The following is a 20,899-nucleotide window of genomic DNA, read 5'->3' on the forward strand; positions in this document are numbered from 1 at the left end:
AAACAATCGATATATTTGGCGCACTTCTTGAAATTCATTTTTGTAAAACTTTTAAAACACCTTTAACTCCTTTATAACGCAAATTCAAAGTTTTTAAATTTCTGTTTCTCATAAAACTTCTTTAAATATAAAATACAGACCCTTACAAATTAATTTTACTATCAAGTAACCACACAAAAGAAACACGGCGTTTACAATGCTTGTCAGACAAATAGGTACACACATTTATTTATGTTTTTTAGCTGCTGCTTACACATTCAGGAAAAACTAATTTTGGTTTACATTCCATACGCACTCACACACGAACACACGCTTGCACATCGATGCCAAACAAATTGTCGCTAATTTTACAGAATTAATTAATTTATTCACATCTAATTTTCCACTTTTTTTACACATGACTTTTCTTTTCAGTTTGGACTTTTGTTGGTTGGTTTTTGATTTATTTTTTCTAGGCTACGGTAAAAACTACGGCTAAAAACGCAGCAGCAAAAGCCGAGCTGCATTTCATAATCATCCTCCACTCAAACCATCATCTATCTCTTTCTCTCGTTTATGTGACTAACTAATTTGCCCATATTTTTATTAGGTATACGTACACATTTATATATATATATATATTTTTATATAAATTAATTCAATGTTTCTGTTTTTTTGCTCTGCTTTGCGTTGCATATAAAAATAAAAACTACTTAAATATTATGCAAAAATCATTAGGACCTAAAAAAAATAAACACGAAAATGTACAATAATGTTTTGCTTTTGTTTTTTGCTGTTTCTTTAACGAACTAGTGACGACAGTATTTGTATAATATATAGGTAAAAGTTTGCGGTTGCTTTTTGTTTGTTTGTTGGTTGGTTTCTTTCAGTTGATGGGTTTATTTTTTTGGATTGGTGACTTTTCGGCGACCAGACTTAAGTGACTAAGAAAACATCTCTGTTTCAAAATAAGGTACAATGATATATTATATATCCATATGCAGATATTTATAGAAAACATATAGGTTTCACAAGACCCTTCCTTCTCAACGGTTAGCTTTTCGGGAACTTGAGTTTCAGTGGTTTCAGCCCAAATTGGAGCTTGACTTTTTAGCAGCCGCTTTTCCTTGTCTTTACAATAGTTTTGCTTACTTTTCTCTTACATATACTTGTATGCTTGTATTTCTGCTCTACAGCGAGGTTTAAAGTCGGGCTGGAACAATCAGCAGTTAGAATAACACCAAGAAGTGGACGATCGGCCCCAAGGAATCGATCTATGGCAAATGCTTTCATTTCTATATTTTTTTTTCTGTTTGCTGGCTTCTATGGTCTATGTAGTGTGTATTTTATAAGTAATACTGAGATTCTGCTAGTTAGATGTCTCAGGTGTGTCGAAGAAGACCCCATTCCCAGACCCGTTCTAACCTATCTAGTATCTATATGTATTTTATGTAGTTTAATATTGAAGTTGTGGACACGAAGGCTAAACTATTGTTTATGCAGCCCTTCTCGAACAGAATAGAAAGTAACTTTGGTTTGTGTTTTATGTTGCCTTTTTTGTATTTTACTCAAAGGGAGAGATGGTGGTATGAACAAGATTTTTATACTTTCGCTAAAGAAAAAAAATTTTTTCCGTTGTATCCATTTTTGAATTTTTAAGTTTTCTTTTAAAAATATACTAAAACATCATGATTATTTTAAGATTGCACAGTGCAGATTTTCACTTTTTTTAAAGCTAATGCATTTTTTTGAATTTGAAAACTTAAAATTTTGAAATAGTTAATGGAGAAATTTTGTTTTTCCCTGTATTTTTTAAACCTCTTATCTATTAGCAATTAATTTTACAATATTTAAAATAATTTAAAAAACGGAAATTGTTTGTCTTTCACTCTATTTTTTAAACACCCTTTCAATTAGCAATTGGTACTAAATAACAAAATCCTTTGAAAAACTTACGAAGGTATTTTAAAATGATAAATCATTTTCCAATTTTAATTATTAAAATCATAAATCAAACACGCGCATCTCTCCCCCTTTCATGTATGTAAGTACTTTTCTCCCAGCTCGTCTGTGCTCTCCCCTTTCTCCACTTTCTCTCCGCCTAAGTAACGCTGCCACCTTTTTCCGCCCAAGCTTTGTACAAGTGTGGTGACCCCGATCCTGGCCAAACTAAAAGTAAGTTGTACTGTTTTCTATATTGGTTTCTGTTTTTTATGTTTGTCTCTGTTTTTGACTATGACTTTCAAATGGAATTCACTTGCCATGCTGCGGGGCAAGGAGGCTCCTGCCGCCCAGCCTGATCCTGGCCAGACCCACCCCGATGCCTAGACCTCCTGCAGCTCCATTACCACTACTACTGCCATTCCCCAATGCAGCCGTCCACTTCTTGGGGCGCCACTGTCACTTTGGCTGTATCCTGGCCGATCTTTCCAGCTCGTTAAACTGCCCATAGTACAAGACCTCGCTGATCAGCTTCTCCGCAATGATCCTTTGCGTGCGATCCATGGTCCTTAGCTTCAGCGAAACATTTGATCCAATGAAATCGCAATCATCTCGATTCAGGGAGTCGGCATAGAAGGCGGATGCCGCAACGGCCGCCTGGGCGGAAACACTGCTCTTAATGTTGCGACCCGGACTATTGGCCGATTCGGTGGCCTCATCGTTATCCGCATCCGGATCTGGATCCTCGCCATCCGACATGCTCTCCCTGGAGCCGAGCAGCGAGTTCATTAGCATGTGACCCGCACTCGCGGCACCGCTTAGTTTTCGCATATTCAAGGGCATGGCGACTGTTGTGGCTGGTGTGTTGCTGGCATCACTTCCCCTGGGCGGCAGGACGAAGGCACCGAAATTGGCCTTCGCCTGGGCCACCCTCAGATCCTGGGCCATGTCCACCAACTGCAGGCGACTCTCCTCGCCCGCCGAGCTATAGGAACGATGCGATTCGGGCGGTGGCGGCGGTGCGGGATTACCAACGGCAACCGCCTGGCCATGGAAATAGTCCACCAACTCCTGCTTGATGTCCAGTTCATCGTGGCCATGATGCAGTTGTTGAGTAACATGGTGCTGGTGCTGCTGCTGCTGATGGTGGTGCATCTGCATCTGCTCGTGCGCCTGCCGGGGGGTAACCGCTCTTCCTCCAGCCGGACTGTTCAGCAGGTGATTCTTGTGCGCCTCGTGCATGTTGGTATTCGGTATGGGACTGCTGCCAGCTTCGCTTAGAGTCCTATCCGATTTAATGGCTTCACTGGCCACTGGATCGTTGGGCTCCCTACTACTGGAGGAGCCACCTCCTCCACCGGGACCTCCTCCTCCTCCATTTCCTCCTCTCGACGGCGATCTTAGCTCGACTTTAGCAGCCAGTTGTCCCAATGCCGCTGCCGCCGCCACATCCTCCTTGGTATTATTGTTGTCCTCATTGTCCGAGGTATCCATGGTTTTCAGGGGACTCTGCTGGAAATCACTACTGCTGCTGCCGCCAGCTCCGCCATGATAGCTCATGGGCAGGGGCACACGCAGCTGCTGAGGGGGCACTCCACCTCCACCACCACTTCCTCCTCTCTCTGATCCTCCACCGCCTGAGCCCGATATCGGCGGCGAGTACTGACCCGCCGTATTCCAACTGTCCAGCGTCTGACTGTTCGCTATCAGCATGGGTATATTCAGGCCCATCTGGAAGTACAAAACGGAACGAATACGAAAAAAAGGTTAGTGATAAGGTGGCACACTCAGGCTGTTGGGTGTTCAAAGGTTCCTAACTTCGTCATCGTGACGCAGTCCAAAAGATTGGACCATCAAGATAAGAAACTCCACGACACTGACTACTTGAGAACTAATAATCACCCCATAAAATTACTAAATGGAAAGCGATTAATTAGCAGCTTTTTCGCTCCTAAAAAGTAATATTATTTAAGAGATATATTCAAAATTCAGAATTTAATAAAAACTTATTAAATCGAAAAATGTTAAGATTCCTAACCAAGAAAAATGTAAAACTGATAAAAAAAACAAGAGAGAACGCTATAGTCGGGTTCGTGTCCCGACTATCTAATACCCGTCACTCAGCTAAAGGGAGTGCGAACGCTGTGTCGGGTTGGTGTCCCGACTAATAATCGTAACTCAGTTAAAGGGAGTGCGAGGGAGATAGATATATAATTTTTGATTGCGTATAACTTTTTAATGAATGGTCCGATTTGAAAAATGTCTTCTACATTTCGATAGGTATAAATATACACAACAAAATTGCATTTATACTTCTCGGAAATCTTTAAAGATGTGGGCGCAGGACCCATTTTAAAATCGTTAGTGGGCGATTGTGGGCGTTAGAGGGGGCGTGGCGCTCGGCTAAAATAAGCTTGCGCTGCGTAGGAAGCCAAAGAATATGTGTGGGAAATCTCAACCTTCTAGCTTTTGTAGTTTGTGAGATCTCAGCGTTCATACAGACAGACAGACGGACATGGCTAGATCGACTCGGCTAGTGACCCTGATCAAGAATATATATACTTTATGGGGTCGGAAACGCTTCCTTCTAGCTGTTACATACTTTTGCACGAATCTAGTATACCCTTTTACTCTACGAGTAACGGGTATAAATAGATTAAATTAAAATCCCTAAAAGTAATATTCAATAGAACGATTAAAATTCAGAATTTCATAAAAACCAAATACTTAAAAAACCGTAATTTTACAGATACAAAAAAACTAAAAATTTAAAAATGAATACAATAATAATATAAAACATTTAAATATTAAAGAATAGAATTTAAAATAATTTCTCTCTCTTTATAAAAAATAATCAGCTTTAATAGACCCAACATAAATATTTAAATGTGGGTCACGTTAGTGTCTATTTAACTACCTATTGTATATACACAGATTTGTTTATCTTTACCACCATATCTCTTATCGAATGGGAGTCTGTTAATAGACCCGATAGTGGCCTAAAATGTGTGCTAAAAGCGTGATTCGAATAAATTCTTCAGATAGCAGAGGAAATAGATTTTAAAACTAAAGAGTAATGATGACTATTTTATACAATCATGCTGACTAAGCTCTATTTGATGTCTCGTGTCAAATTTTTGGAAAATCATGATGGATAAGCACGTTAGAGTTTGATAGGAGATTAACTGATTAAAATGGGAAATTAGGTTGGAATTTTCTGGAACATATTTTTTCTAGTAAATAAAACATTATTATTTGGTAAATTACAATTACCATTACCATTTATAATATTCCCAAACCTTCACATTTTCTTGAATTTTTTCAAAGCGAATTACTTTTAAACCTGAAACAATTAGTCTTTTTTTTTATTATTAATTACCACTTTTTAAACCCCAATCCAGACTACTTTATTTGTATTTCTTAATACCTGCAATATCTCGTTAAAAGTCAAAAGCAATTTGCATATAATAATGCTAATTGTGATCAACCAAAAACATACACCTGTATGGCGTATTTCCGATTGAGTTGAAATTATTTAGAATTTTCTACTTTTGTTTTTTCCCACCGCATTCCAATGCCGGTCAAACCCCCCGCCAAAAGTTGTTTTTGTCAATGCTCTGAGTAAATCCTAAACATAAATTAAAGCCGAATGAGCGCGGAGTCAGACCAAATTATGATAATAATGGTAAAATAAATAATAATTTGACTGCGTTCAGATCGTGTTATTGTTATTGTTGTTTTTGGTTTTTGTTTTTGTTTTAAGATACCAATATGGCAAACACACGAAGCGATCAAAACAAATTAGCAGACACACGCACGCAGACAGACAGGTCAACAAATACAACAAAAATAACCAAGAAAGAAAGTTAACTTCAGTAAATTTTGAATGCCCTTGCAGTTAAAGTTGGTATAAATGAATACATATTATTTTTTGTAATCTATTTTTTGGAATACAGTCTTATTTAATAAAATTATCATCAAAGCAGAAATAAAATACCTGTTCCAAAGTTCTTACTAAAATTACAATACCTTTGGGGAGGGTATAAACAAAACACACATACAGGTGGCAAAGTGCGCGAACTTTCCAAACAAACCCCCCACCAAAAAAACCCTTTACTCCAAATAAAGCAGAGAACTTACGTTGGATGTGTTTGTAGTTGCTACCGATTCTAGGGGAACTCTATGTGGAATCCCTGGGGATCTCAAATTTATGTTATTATTACTATTGTGGTAATGCATTTTGATTAACGTGTTTTCAAAAGATCGGTATTTTTACACTTGTTGCTGGACTTTTTTTGTTTTGTGTGTGCGAAAGCGACGACAACGCGACTCGAACTCGTAATATTTTGGTCCGAAATTATTCTAGCGGCGTAGTAAAAATTTCGAACAGCCGAATAACGTGTGAGAGCGGGAGAGAGCGACCGAGCAAAAGAGAGGGCGAGAGTGGATGAGACAAGATTTTAAGAGAAAGCTTTAAGAGATCTGGTTTCTGTTTGTTTTTGTGTGGGTGACTCATTAAGAGACAGATAAAACGGAAATTAACTGTTATTTGATCGGAAGTGTAGAAGATATTTTAGAAAGGACAAAAACTATTGGTAAAAACAATGTTTTTGAAATATAGAAACGAAAGATATTGTATCTAGATTCAGTATTTTTTAACAAAGTTACCCTATAGACATTAAAATATATACTAAATTGATTTAGTGACAGCAAGCTAACAATATAGAAATATAGAAATCCGAATCAGCATTACATCATGCATCAAATCGAAAGACAATAAAAATAAATCGATTCAATATCAATATCCCACGTTGTTCGATGTCTTTTGTGAAAACTTTTGCAAATGTCAGCATTAGTTGGCAGAGAGTCGCCTTCCGACCAGAAAGAGAATGTCTGAAGAATGCTTATTTTCGAAAGAACCAAAAGAGCGGGTCAGACAGAGAGGGAGATACAAATAGAGAGGGGCTTTTAATGGTCAGGCGAGACGGCATTAGCATTAACCTACCCCACGTTTGAGTCTCACACGAAAATAATTCAGCAACAACTACAATAAAAAGTTTAATGTGGTCAACGGCGATCAAAGTAGGCGCTCCGCTCCCACCCTCTCTTTCTGCCCCTCAATGGGTATTGCCATCCCTTTCCGTCGGCGACGATCTCTTTGATTTTGCCTTTTTTGTCTGTCTGAGTTATGGCGCCTAGAACTTTCCATCAAAAAGCGGCGACAAAAACGCAGAGGACCGAAAAGATCGGAAAAGACGAAGCCAGAAGGCTCTTTGATCATTTTTGATATCCATATAATATTATATCAATTTTTTTTTCGTATTCTTCAAGTTCTTAAAGTTATTTACAAAAAAACACTTGATTAAACACAAAATTCCATAAAGTTATTGGAATCACAGTGATTGATTGTTAATTAAAAAATCTAGAAATATTAAAACTTTTTCTTAACCCACTTGATTTTTCGAGTTTGATTTCCACAATTTTCCATCAAACGATAAGAAATGTCAAAATTCGAATGTTGTTTATTGGGGCATCCCGAGAATAAGAGTTCAACCTGGGTTGTTTATTTGTTGTTGCCTCCGCTGCTGTTTTTAAGTTTCCTCAACTACGCCGCCCCGCTGGCCCCTCCCCCTCCTTTCCGCCACCCCACTAGTGCCGCCTCTTTCCCGCTTGTTGTTATTGTTGTTGCAGCTGCTTTTGTTGTTTACGCATTCAGAGCAGAGTGTTTGTGTGTGTGTATGTGCACGAGTACGCTATATGCGTGTTTGCATGTCTGTATTATTATTTTGTTAAGGCAAATAAAATAAAACAGACAAGAGAATGAACTCGCACTCTCTCGCTCTCACCCACTCTCTATCGCCCGCTCGCTCACTCTCTCTCTTTCTCTGGGATTGTGTGTGCAACTGAAAAATGTAAACAAACTGATTATCATCCAATCCAATGAATAAATAACACACTACACAAACTACGCGTCGTCGCTGCTTCTACTCCTTTGGCACGAAATCCGCCCCTGCCCTCCCCCTTTTCACCACCGCCCCTCCTCCGCCCACTTTCTCCACACCAACCCCCTTTCTCCTCGCCCGCCGCCCATTCACAATTGTCGCGAGCTACCTCTTTTGCACTGACACAGTAAATATCGAAAAGAAATATTTTTTTTATTAATTCATAAATAGATCACCGCTTTATTAAAAGCAATTTTCTCATCCTCATGTTAAATTTAAACTCTGAATTAATCCCTACTTTAAATTACACATCCGGACCCTAGACCCTAAACTTTTTTAAGTAAAAAAAAATTTACAAAGTCCAGAAGGAATAACTTATTTCAAATAATTTAAATATTTATATGAAACTAAATTCTCAAATTAAATTTTTTTAAAATAGAATATTATAAAATAATATAAAAATAATTTATAAACTATGAAACTTATAGGTACATCGTAAAATTCATGGTATTTTAAAAAACACGTTTCTCCCCAAGGAAGAATTTCAAGAAATTCAAGTTACCAAAGTTCGACTGTATCCTATATCTGCTGCTCACCCAAATGTTTTTGAAGTACGATGGCGATATTTTCGCAAAAGCGCATACACCGCAGCAACAACAAAAAGTACGGCGCAAGTAACAACGACAACAACAACAACAACGGTAACTGCTACACTAACATTAATGAAACTGCCATGAAAACCGCAAGCGCAAGCGCCGCACACAAAACCCCCAATCCCCCTTTCATCTGCCGTCCCGCTCTAAAATGGGGGATTTACACTGGACGGGGAGTCGTAAAATTAACAGTGGAACAAATTGCAATTGAAAATGCATTGCGGTGTGCACAGGTGTGTGTGTGTTCGAGTTTGAGATGGCTTTGTCACCTGGCAGGTGCCAATTCCAGGGTTGCCAAGTGTCTCGGATTAAGAGTTAATCCCCTAAAAGCTTTGCCATCTACATATATTCTGGGAAGCGATTTCAAGCGATTTCCGAAATATTCAATATTGTACAAATAATAAAAAGAATGTTTTCGCTTATCTGGGAGCATTCCAGGGTTGCCAATTTTTTAAAAGAACACATCAAATTTCTTAAATTAAATATCTTTTCAGATAGAAGTTAATATTTTGCCAAAATTGTTAATATATTTACAATATGTTTTTGTAATTCGAACTTCAACTTTCCTTGTCTACCACTCCCAAATGCGCCCAAAACTCCAAAATTCTTGCTTAACTTTCGACGGCGGGGAAGTACACCGAATTCTAGGCTTTCCGCCCCACCCGCATACCACCCAGATTTCCCTCCCACAACACTAAACCCTATACCCTATCATCATCACTATCATCATTATCATCTACATGATGTATAAAACAACAACAGAAAAAAACCATACGCTGCGCGCTTGGCTCTAAACAACTTTGCAATGAATGAGTAAACAAAAACAAACGTTGACTTCGCTGCCGGCGTCGCAGTTGCTGCTTATTTGCCATGCACTTTTCATTCCGCCACCGCGGGGGTGGGAAATGGGTGGTTTATAGGCATTGCAAGGGAAAACAAAACAACGCGAATTACAACAACAACGACAACAACAGCTTGATACTCCGCTACTGCCGCTCCAGCTACAACAACAATGGGAAACACAAACAAGAGAAAATTACACTAAAAAAACGTTTTTTTAAATAGTAAGTGTAGTTGATGTTTTTTGTTTGTAAATTAAAAATCTAAATATTAAATATACTTTTAGTATATGATTTAAAAGCATCTCTAAAATATCATTCATTTACCAAAAATTGATTTTTATGTGCAACTTTTGTGCTATTCTAAAGAATTCGAGATGACCTTTAGAAAAATAACGGATAAGGAGCTTTTTAATTAACCATTTTCACTACTTTATAAAACTTGTATTTTAAAATAGTTGTGCTTGACCGTTTGAAACTGAAGAATTCGCGTTTTAATACATTGCTCATTTCTGGAACTAAAATTATAATTTAAAGCTGATAACTTGTTAAATAATTTGTTTTTTGCAGGTGTTTTGCGGGTTATGTGGTGCAAATACTCGGGTGGTGGATGTGAGGCAGTGCGTGAGTTGTTTGCTAGCCACAACATTGCGGGACAACAAGCGAAACAACAACAAAAACAAAAACACCAGCTCGTCTTCGGCTTCATCTTGTTTTTGTCTTTATTGTTCACTTGTCTTGAAGAAAATACCGCAGAGCAAAACAATTGCAAAATATGAACAAAAATACATAACAATAAGTGGGCGGTGGGGGCGTTGGGTGGATGGGAGCTCTGTCCGTTGGTGGGCGTTCTGGAAAGGGGCGTGGGCGTTGTTGTTAGTGCCTGCACACGCAAATAATAATGACGCAGGAGCAGAAAAAACAACACGAGACCAAAGCCAAACCAAAACACAAAAAAAAAATTAAAGAAAACAACGGTAGCAGAAAAACCATTTTTTAAAAAAATGGTTATGGGGGGTGGCTTAGGGGAGGCACGTCCAGTGTGAAAAGATTTTGTCTTCTCAAAAGTGAGCAAAAGAAAAATCAAAAAAAATGCAGACCCAGTGATTTAACGAATTAAATTATAAGCAAAAACTTGTTAGACCAAATATTGCATGAATAATAACAACAAAAAATACCGGACAAAAAAATATATAATAATACAATTTTTATACAATGAATACACCTTTTAATATAATTTTATCAATTAATGGCTATTATTTCTGCAATAATAGCCTATAATAACCCATGGTAACAAATTGTATTATACTTTCTTGAAAATTTTAACATTTAATTCTAATGTAATAAAAAGTATTTTAATGTTTTAACATCATAAGCTGTATGAAAAAACTTTTTTGTTTATTTCCAAAGCTGGTTACCACTGCTACTATTTTAATGGTCGTAAATACCAAAATATGTTACGGGTACCACAAAACCAGAAAACCAAAGGTGACATGACATGGACAAACAAGTTGCATGCATTTAGCTGGGCCACGCCCCCGATTTCCCCATGCCTCCCCACTACCTCGAAAAAAAACAGACACACACACACAGCAAACTGAGAAAAAGTCCAGGCGCCAAGTTTTATATTCTTTTCCTTGCAAAAATTTCATTTGTTTTCTAGAAACAGCAGCAAAAAACGAGCGAAAACAGCCAGAAGAGAAGGCGAACGGCAACAACAACTCCTGGCATTTTGTTTTGATAAGTCTGACAAACAACAGAGCCAAGTAAAAACAAAAGCTTCCAGCGAATCACGACGGGCAAAAGGAGGGAAACTCGGGGGAGGGGGTGCGGTGTCCACTGGGTAACCACAAAACAAAACGTCACTACAGCAACAGTAAAACAAAGGAGTTTCAAGACCCAAAGTTGCTAGTTAGTCCAATGTAGATTTTAATATGATATAGAAAAATAACTGCAAAAATTGTTATACAGGGTTAATTAGAATATTTAATTTAATTAATAAATCTTAAATATTCTTTATTATTGGTCCTCAAAATAATAAAAACTTAAAAACTAATAGTTTTGTTTTATAAAATATTCTCCCATGCTGAGCAAACGATTTTTGCTTAATTGAAAAACATGGTAAATTATTATTATCATTTCTATAATTTTTAAATTATAAAACAGGATTTTTTAGTTGATTTTGGAAATTTTAAAAATGTTTTTTGGGTTTACTTTGATGATGATTTAATAGTTGACTTAAGGAAACTTCAAAAATGTTTTGGGGATTTATATTTGCGCCTGCATCCCAAAAATGGTGTTCGTAGCCCTTGCAGATCTCGAGATTGAGAGGTTTAATGGAACTGGAGATTTGATGATTATAAACTTGTTACAAACTTTTCATCAAAGTATTTATACATTTGAGGGAGGGCATTCAAACTAACAAACGGAACAAAATGGAAGCCGAAAAAAATACCCGTAGCAAGTGCTGCGTTGTCTCTGCCGACGTCGCAGTCGCCAACACATTTCGCCGTGCAAAACAAACATTTCATCATACAGAGAAACAAAAGCAACAACAATAATAATAACAACAACAAACGAAGGAGAAGATTAAGGAGAAGAAGAAGAGCGGCGACGAAATGTCAGGGCCCCCCAAACCCCATACCACCCCCCCTTCCACCTCACACTTTTTGCTTGCCTGGCGCGACAACGCAAATAAAAGCAACAAAAATACCAACAACAAGCAGACAGACAGTGCGAGAGTGGGAGAGAGAGAGACGGGTAGAGGGGGAGAGAGCTGGGGCCAATGCCTCACACACACACGACTGCGCATTTCTAAGAAAAATTTATGCGTAAAATTTTAATTCTGTTTTGATCGTCAACAACAAAAAATAGCACAAACAAGAAAGAGAGACAGAGAGAGAGAGTGAGTGGGGCCGCTCTTATTGCAAAAACAGCAAGTCACTTGCGCACATGTTTGCCTGAGCGCCAAAGAGAGTGGGGGCTCTCTCTTTTGCCAACTCTCTCTCGCTCTCATTTCACAGTTAACTCAAAGCCGTTGTTTTGATTGAAATTAGCACTACAAAATTTTTATTTTTTATTTGCCTGTAAAATATTCAAATTGATTAGCTTCCAAGAGTTTGAAACAAAATGAGTAAAATAAATAATAGTGGTTGCCAAGCCGAAAAATTGCTCACACGTGTGCTTATAAAAACGTTTCTTTTGAATTGGTTTTTGATAAGAGTTCTAAAGAAAATAATGAATTAAAATTTAATTGGAATCAAAAACACTACGATAATGCCATTTCCCTTTATAATACTTTTTTTTACCAAGTTGGAAAGTTTTATGATTTTATTTCTTAGTCGGAAATTTTCAATTTGGTATTTTCTTCAAAAAATTTGTTGCTAATCTAGAAACCGATAACATTTTGGTCGTAGCTTAATCTCTCACCTTTTTGACTTTCTAGGGTTAAAATGTGTTTAAATTCTGGTTAATTTTTCATCATTTCTGAAATTGGACTTTGATTTTTAATCTATTTGATAAGGCCGGTTTTCTACTCAATGAAATTTGAAGTATTTATGAACCATTATTAAGGTAGGCATACACAAATACACATGTCTTGTCAAACAATTAAGTACATATATTTTCCATTATTTGTTGGTCTTATACATTTTTAAGCATGAGATCTACGAATTCAGACTTTTGGCAAACTGAAAACATAATACTTCAAATTTTAAATATTGTACAAAGACAATAATGTAAGAATTTTATAAAAGTTTTGGAAGTTTTATCGCTCACATTTTAAATTTAAAGTAAACTCTGTCTTCCCATAAATTTTGAAGGTAATGTGCTTTCTTTTGCTTATTTTATACTTTTCTTTAGGTTTTAAATAACAAATAACATTGATAAGAAAATACGAAATGAAAGCATGTGAGGAATACCCGAAAATGTTGGATGGGCAATTCCAAATATTTAATCAAATCGGGGGTTTTCTGTTTATTGATTTAAAATATTATTTGTTTGATTTAAAATACTGCTTACCGCTCCGAAATATTTCAGCTCTTTGGTCTTGATGCGTCTATGCTGCATGGCGGGCTGTGAACCGGGAGCTCCACCCACGCCTGGTCCACCGGGTGGTGCTCCTCCATTTCCGGCCGCTGCAATCGTACCGCTTTCATAGGCTGCCGCTGCAGCCGCCAGTCCGTTCAGCCCATTGTGGGCGGCAGCGGCGGCCGATGAGGAGACGGGATTGGGAACCAGATTACCGCTCGAGGTATTCACACCTGGTGCGCCGGAACCACCGCTTAAGCTGCCACCTCCCGCCTCCATGAAATCGAATCGTTTGAAGGCATACCATTTGGACGGATTGGGCTGAATGCCCTGGTATATCTTAACAAACATCTTGTGTTTCTCCCGCCGATATTGGGTCAGCAGGACATTCATCTTTCGCTCCACCTCCGCCTTGCTGCAACCGAAACGCTCGGCTATCTCCGACCAAGCCCGAAATCGACACAGTTTATCCTTGTACTTGGGATCGGCTCGATTCCATAGCTCTGTATGGCAGCGATACTGCTCGATCAGTTCCAGAGCATCGTCGTTGGTCCACTCCATGATTTTGGGCGATATATCGCCGCCACCACTACTGCCACCACCCACTGGTAAACTTCCTCCTCCCACTGGCAGTGGAATCACCTGCTGTTGTTGTTGGGTGGTAATTTGGTGGTGCTGCTGCAACTGCTGGTGGCTCAAATACGGGTGGTGGTGATGATGATGATGGTGGTGGGAGGTCTGATGTGCGGCTGCTGCTGCGGCGGCTACCACGCTGGCCGGATTGAAGTTCATTGAAGTTGCCACACCGCCTCTCAACCGCCGATCGGTAGGTTGGGTGCTTGCTTTATCTATATCTAAGTAGCCAAAGAGCTCTACTTGAGCTTTGCTTTTCTTCTTGAAGAAAACTCTCAGGGAATGTCACGTGAAATGCACTCAATCAACATCGTCTTCTTGGGTCCTGTCGACTGGGTCTCATTCTCTTTCATTTAGCACTTTGTTTACTACTTTTCATTTACTAAAATGATAAGAAAGAACAAGACGATTAGTCAATTTGACACTTTTTATAGGTAGAGTAATATTATATTTGTGAATAATTTTGTATTATGAACATAACTTCTACACTGAGTAAGCTTAGAAAGTTACTTAAACTCAAATTGAGAGTTTTGGCACTGAAAATGCAACAATGTACATCCATTCTCACTTTAAAATACTAAAAAAAAAAAAAAAATTTTTTAATTTTTTTAAAAAAGGGAACAAACCAGCGAAAAACAAGGAGAAAATGAGTTCAATTGTAACTCAAAATTCCTATCTTACATATCCTACAAATACTCAATTTAAGAACGTCATTTTACTTTATCATTTCTCCCTGTGTATGTTTTAATACGCTAGAACCGACTTTCCCTTAGCACAAACTTAAATAATATTCAATTTAAAGTCTATGAAAACAAGTTTGACTTCGGCATTTATCGTTTTGTTTACGCTATCGCCGGGTTTTTCCCGCACGTCAAACATTCCGTCCCTGAGTCGAATGATAACCATGAGTCATTCAGTCTACACACTCATTCACCACTCGAAACATTTTCAGCGAACTGTTTGCGGCCAAATACGTGCAATCGAACCGCGATCGCCATTGGTCATTGGTATTATTATTATTCCATTTCATTCGGTCCCGGGGTTCTCTGTTAACTTATTTGTGCGTCGCGAGGTGTTAATCAGAAATGGGAAATTTTCAGGCCAACAACTAAGCATGGCCAAAAGCAAACTTAACAGCCAGAAACTCGGAGACCCAAAGCGATCATCATAGGCCTCTGCTATAGTCGCAAGTCCGGTGGCAGTCAACTTGCTAATTGCTGGCATTTTTATTATTTGATTTGACATCTAATTGATAAATTTCGAATGACATTTTATGTAAACGGAGGAGTGGAATTTTATATACGGAAAGGGGAAATAAAATAAATATTTTAACACTCTAACATTTGGCTTAGATTTTTGTAATTGGTTCGAGAATAAAAATGGCAAATGTTGACTATTACAATTCATGAAATTTAAAGTACGCTTTAAGCTCTGAGTTCCCATACGTATTCTAAGTTTAAAGTCTACTATAAATTTAACATGAGGACATTAACACAGTAACTTCAGAAATTAGTTCAAACTAATTTCACAATATAAATAGTCCCATAACCCTGTTTAGCTTCATTATAATCCCAAAAAAAACTTATTATAATATCTGTGCCAACAACTAAAAATAAACTCAGACCTCGTGCTTATCGGGGACGTCTCCAAGGGTAGATTAGGCGAAATTTTATCTTAACCATGATGTGACGCAAAATTATGAAATTACCCGTAGCCGTGACGTAGCCATATCATTTAAATGTCACCTGAAATGCTGTGGAAATTCCATAACTTCTTGAGAAATCTCAGTGTAGGGAAAAACCAAAAACCGATATTGCGTTGTTTTCAACGATCTATCTAACGATCGCCATTATATGATCTTTAACTGATCGACATTTCTAATCTCGCCAAACAGTGAAAACAATCGAAACGAGCTTTTTCCATTCAGCAAATTCCCTGTTATAAATCCGCAGCAATTTTTTATAATCACTTTTACAGAACACGTCATCGTCTGCCTAGGTCAGTGGCACTATATATAGTATATAGCTCGGTATAGCATTATACAGTGGAATAAAGTCCGCAGTGGATGATAAAGCAGATTTTATTCGGCATTAGCATTTTGACGTGCAACTTGTTTTTACACTAGGAAAAATATGATTATGATAATTTACTTAATTCAAAAGATATTTGAAATCTTCTCGAATGTTTCAATGCTTGTCCCAAAGTATTTAAAATTTTTATTATATCAATACAATTTTTTTGCATGGATTTAAATAAAAAAAATATGTTCTATACCACTGAGGTTTGAACCCAGGACCTGTTAAAATTAAGGACCTAAATTAAGGCCTAAGGAAAATGTTTTAGTGGCGACTTTACAACCTGCAACTGATATTTTTTTATATGTGGAAATGAAAATGTCGCAGTTTCTGTTAGCGGAGAAAATTCTGCCAAGAAAAACGCGTGAGTGGTAATGTTGTTTTTTTGCTTCCTTTTCTTTTTCTTCGTAATCGTGTGTGTAAATGTCACAAGTCAACAGAAACAGAAGCAACAACAAACGATAACAAAGATGGCAAGGCAACTGCTCGCGCCTCGTCATTCACAATAGACGGAAGTGTATTTCGCACAGTATAAACACATACTCATACACACAATCTACACCCAGGGACACGTGCGCTTTCACTCGCACCAACACCAACGCATGGGGTTTATACTATGCGGCATCTCGCTTTTACATCAATCTTTGTCGAACGTAGATTTTCGCTTCCTGGTTTTGGCGACGAGCGCAATTTGCTTTACGTTTTAGTACTTGTCGTACGTATTTACGAAGCACAAAAGCGGTCAATATAATAGCACTGGATTACGGAATACCAGAAGCTAACGAAGAGTTCTGAAGAATGCGTCTTAAGATTTTTCAGGAACCATGTTCTCAAAATCTCCTCAGTCGGATTTCGCGTGGGATTTGTATTACACCCGAATTTCGAAGTCGAACTGATTTCTATGAAATGTCTCTAATACTTATAGTTTAATGATACTATCTGGGATATTTAGTTTTGGTAAACAATCTGTGATCGTAGAGAGAACAGAGGATCAATCTCAATTCGTTATGATATTAAAAGATACAATCAAAAGGGTTTTTTTTTATATTTGCAGATTTGAATAGTTAGTAATAGTAATAGTATCTTTTTATTAGATACCACATATCAAACATGAAACCAATAAATAATTTTAAATCCTCAAAGATTTTGTTTTCTGAACTTATACTACTGATAGCAACTGTAAAGTTCTTTGGGGATTTTGACAACTGGAGCTATTCTACTGACCGCAACTATGACTACAAGTAAATAAATGTCTTTGTGTTTTAGCACACGATTTAGCACACATAATTTCATAAAATAAATTGTTTAGTAATCGGTTTTTGTCTCCCCGACAAAAGTTCGAGAAGTATTTCTTTTTGCGCAGATTGCGACGCTGCGCAACCAGCTGGATGAATCATAACGGTAAACTCGCACACGGAACACACATTCACATTCCCAATCACAATCACACGCACAGGCAGAGTTGGAAAGAGACGGAGCGATAAAACCTTAATTTGTTTTTAGTTCAGTCTTCATGTGCTTTTTATTGTTTGTGTTTAGTTGTTTGCTTTTGTTGTTTGCGCCACACTCTGCGTCAATTTTTAGACGCGACACATTGTGGTCTATTTTTAGAACTTGTTTTTTACGCCACGATGCCTTTTTTACGCACTTTTTCGCTCTTTGTTTGTGTTCAAGTGATTTTCCAATTATTTTCCGTTATTGTTTCGAAATTGGAAATTTTTTAAATGTGTTTTTGGGCCTGTTTTTTTTCGGTTTTTCCATCGCAATTCGTCTGCGGCCTCGTGTTATTTTTAAGTAGCACAGTTTTGAGGGATTTTCTAGGAATTCTGCGGTCAAATCGGTCTTATATTTGGTTGTGTTTCTTGTACTTTTTCCGTTTATTGATTGTGTTTATAGATTTCGGGTTTTTCTGCGCTAAAAATTAATTTGCATGTCTCGTAGCTTTTATTTTATTTGTTGTTTGATTAACGAGAATATGTTCGGGGACTGTATGCGGATTTTATCAGGAATTTCTAAATGTCACCGTTTTTATTGTCTTGTAATGTGAATCACGGCGGAAATGCTTAGCCTGGCAGTTTTTATTGGGTGTTTATTTATAAATTAAATGTGTTGTTGGCAATTTCTTTAGGTTTTCTTTTACTTTTATTGATTTGGAACTTTGTAAAATATTTTAAAGTTTTTGGTCTCACTTTTTGATACTGAAACTTACGTAATCAATTAGTTTGCGGTTTTTTTTAGCATTTTAATTCGTGTTGATTTTTATATTCCCTGCTTTATTTGACAGATTTCTTTGAGCCGTCTTCAACCATTTTGAATTCGTTTAAAATCGCTGCCAAAATAAAAGGTCTGAATCAGAAAACGTTGAATTTGCATAAAATCCATGTTATCCACAATTTAGTTTGTTTTCGCCTTTTGTCATTTTGAATAAAAAAAGAAGAAGACGGGGGAGAGAAACAACACGGGCCAAAACAAATTAAACAACGCAAAAAGTAAACAACATCCAAAGCGAAATTGAGCACAGAAACTTAAAAATACATTTCAAGGCGCGCGGAATGAAATAAAAAACAATTTACAATCGTACGCACACACACCAGCGAACGCACATGCTGTATGTTATTGAAATAAATTTTAAAAACACTTTTTGTGAAATATTTGTTTGAAAAATGGTTTTTGTTGGCCTATTTGCTATTTCGTTATCAAACCCAAATAAATATTTGCTTTTGAAGCTATTCAAGGGTTTTAAGTGTGTTTCAAAATATTTGATCAATTTTTACCATGAAATGTGTTTATTAAACAGTTTTGTTCTAGTTTTTCATTATTACTTGGTTTTTATGTCCGTATTTCGGAAATAAAATTGTACTTTTTGTATTTATTTTTACAATAAGGGTTTTAAAATATTATGTAACTATTCACACAACTTTAATCAATTATTTTTGATATTAACCTTTTCAAAATTTTTTTTTAATATTCAATTGTTTTTGGGTATTTTAAATCGTTTGCACATGTTTTGAACGTTTTTATAACTTTTCACTTTTCAACACAGTTTTAAAACATTTAGTTCAGTCAATATTAGTTCAACATTATTTTCCAAAACACTTTTAGAGTTGTTTTCCACTGATACATCGCTTAAAAATGTAGTATCCTTTTTGAAAAATATTTCGAACATTTTCTGCGTCTGGCAATTGCTTTTCCGCTATTTGTTTAGCAAACAATACGAATGAGGAAAGGAAAACAAAAGGAGGCTGCGGCGAAAACAAACTTCTCCCTCACACACACTCACACTCACGCACTGGCGATATTTACCGCTATTTCGGAGGCGCTGTTGCGCTTTTACTGCTCCGTACTTTTCCCGTTACGCGCGCAATAGGCGTACTATAGCTCTACCGTTAGTTACAACCGCTCGCGAGCACCGTCTGTTAGCGTCTGTTTCGGCAAACAGTCGCAAACCTATTGGCATCGATTTGTAAACGCACCGACAGCGACGCCGGCTGCGACGGCGGCAGAGGAATTGAAATGAGCACAGGCGGCAGCGGCAGAGGCAGAGTAAACAGTTGTTTCGTGGAAAAACAAAACGAACATCGTAATGAAGTTCTCTTTGGCCTGTTGTGAAATTCTACGGTGCTTTGTCATGCTTAAAGCAACAACAATTGCGCGAGGAGGTGGGACGAGGCGGAGGAGCGAGAGAGAGCGACCGAGGCGGCGGAGAGAGTTAGTAAGATTTGGAGAGAGAGCAGTGCGCGCCAAAAAAAACACTAGCAGACACACAGTGGCGGTCAAAGAAGAACAATCTAGTACTCAAGATGATTTTAATTAATATTCCTTTAAAATTTCGTTTTAATCGAAATAAATATGCACTCAGATATGTAAACAAGGACTTAAAATATGGTTAATGTGTATGTCTTCATTTGTCTCAACCTAAACTGCTAAATCCGATTTGTTGCTTACCCATTAGATCTTCGTTAAGACTTCCAAGAAACCTAATTTGAATTTTTATAACAATTAAGGTATTTGGTGCTACTTTTGCGACCTCTGCTGTATGAAGGCTGACTGCGACGTTGCGTTGACGTCGACTGCGCAGTTGTTTTGATAAAGAGCAAAAGAAACACGGCAGCAACAACAAAAGGGGGGATGGGATGGGATGAATGGTCGGTGGGGGAGGGGGTGATGACTGGAGAGGGGGACCGCTTCTTGGGCCGCACACACACACAACGACACGCGCGCAGCCGAGTCAAACAAACAAATAAAATGTGAAGCAGAAATGGCAAAAAATTAAACAAACAAGTAGACAGGAGCGGTTCAGCGAAAAAACCGAGTTGAACGAACCGAGGTCGACACAAAAAGCAAAAATAAAAGGTGACAATAAAAACCATAATCACAAGCTGCTTCGCGCCAAAATGAAACGAAATTTCTACTACGTCGTAGTACAATTCCTAAGCCACAAAAAAAAAAACAAAAGAAAGTTCATTGAAAGCGGTCGTCAAATTTGACAAAGATAATTGAGTTTACCATTCCTGAAATGCTCTTGTTGTCTTATTTATTTAATGCTTTTATGAGTGTGAATTCGCGAAATATGTATGTACTTTGAAGAGCAGTCACATATTTATTAAAATAATATTAGTTACGATTATTTCTTCAATGTGTAAAGTTTCACATTAAAAACTGGTTTAAATTTTTTACTCCTTTAAATGCTATTCTTGATTCTTAATTTCAAAGTGTATTAAAAAATAATTTGGTAATATTGTGCACTCAAATGGGCTTTGTTGAAACTAATTAATAATAGAAATGCAAAGCTGTAAGTCTTCACTTTT

General features: G+C 37.4%; 1 protein-coding gene across 4 annotated transcripts; it reads right to left on the reverse strand.

The window, feature by feature from the left end:
• Window positions 1-190: 190 nt before the first annotated feature.
• Window positions 191-19,533, reverse strand: LOC108068793 (knirps-related protein). Of its 4 annotated transcripts, XM_070219752.1 has the most exons (4): window positions 19,395-19,525; window positions 18,301-18,420; window positions 13,375-14,398; window positions 191-3,651 (listed from the first exon to the last, which is right to left on the reverse strand). In XM_070219752.1, exons 3-4 carry the CDS (start codon window positions 14,173-14,175, stop codon window positions 2,380-2,382), a joined length of 2,073 nt encoding a protein of 690 aa, XP_070075853.1. In that variant the 5' UTR covers window positions 14,176-14,398; window positions 18,301-18,420; window positions 19,395-19,525; the 3' UTR covers window positions 191-2,379. The 4 variants fall into 4 exon arrangements, with proteins under 4 accessions (XP_070075853.1, XP_017014065.2, XP_017014066.2 ...); XM_017158576.3 differs by lacking the exon at window positions 18,301-18,420 and having other exon boundaries at window positions 19,395-19,533; XM_017158577.3 differs by lacking the exons at window positions 18,301-18,420; window positions 19,395-19,525 and adding an exon at window positions 19,036-19,344.
• Between the last annotated feature and the right edge of the window lie 1,366 nt (window positions 19,534-20,899).

Source organism: Drosophila takahashii, chromosome 2L, assembly GCF_030179915.1.
Source record: "Drosophila takahashii strain IR98-3 E-12201 chromosome 2L, DtakHiC1v2, whole genome shotgun sequence".
Taxonomy (NCBI): Eukaryota; Metazoa; Arthropoda; class Insecta; order Diptera; family Drosophilidae; genus Drosophila; species Drosophila takahashii.

Bases quoted from the DNA above. Each gene is read 5' to 3' on its own strand.
- LOC108068793 (XM_017158576.3), bottom strand. From the start codon at position 14,175: ATGAACTTCAATCCGGCCAGCGTGGTAGCCGCCGCAGCAGCAGCCGCA. The intron at 3,652-13,374 runs GTAAGCAGTATT...TTGTACTTCCAG, and splicing joins AGCTGAAATATTTCGGAGCG to ATGGGCCTGAATATACCCAT.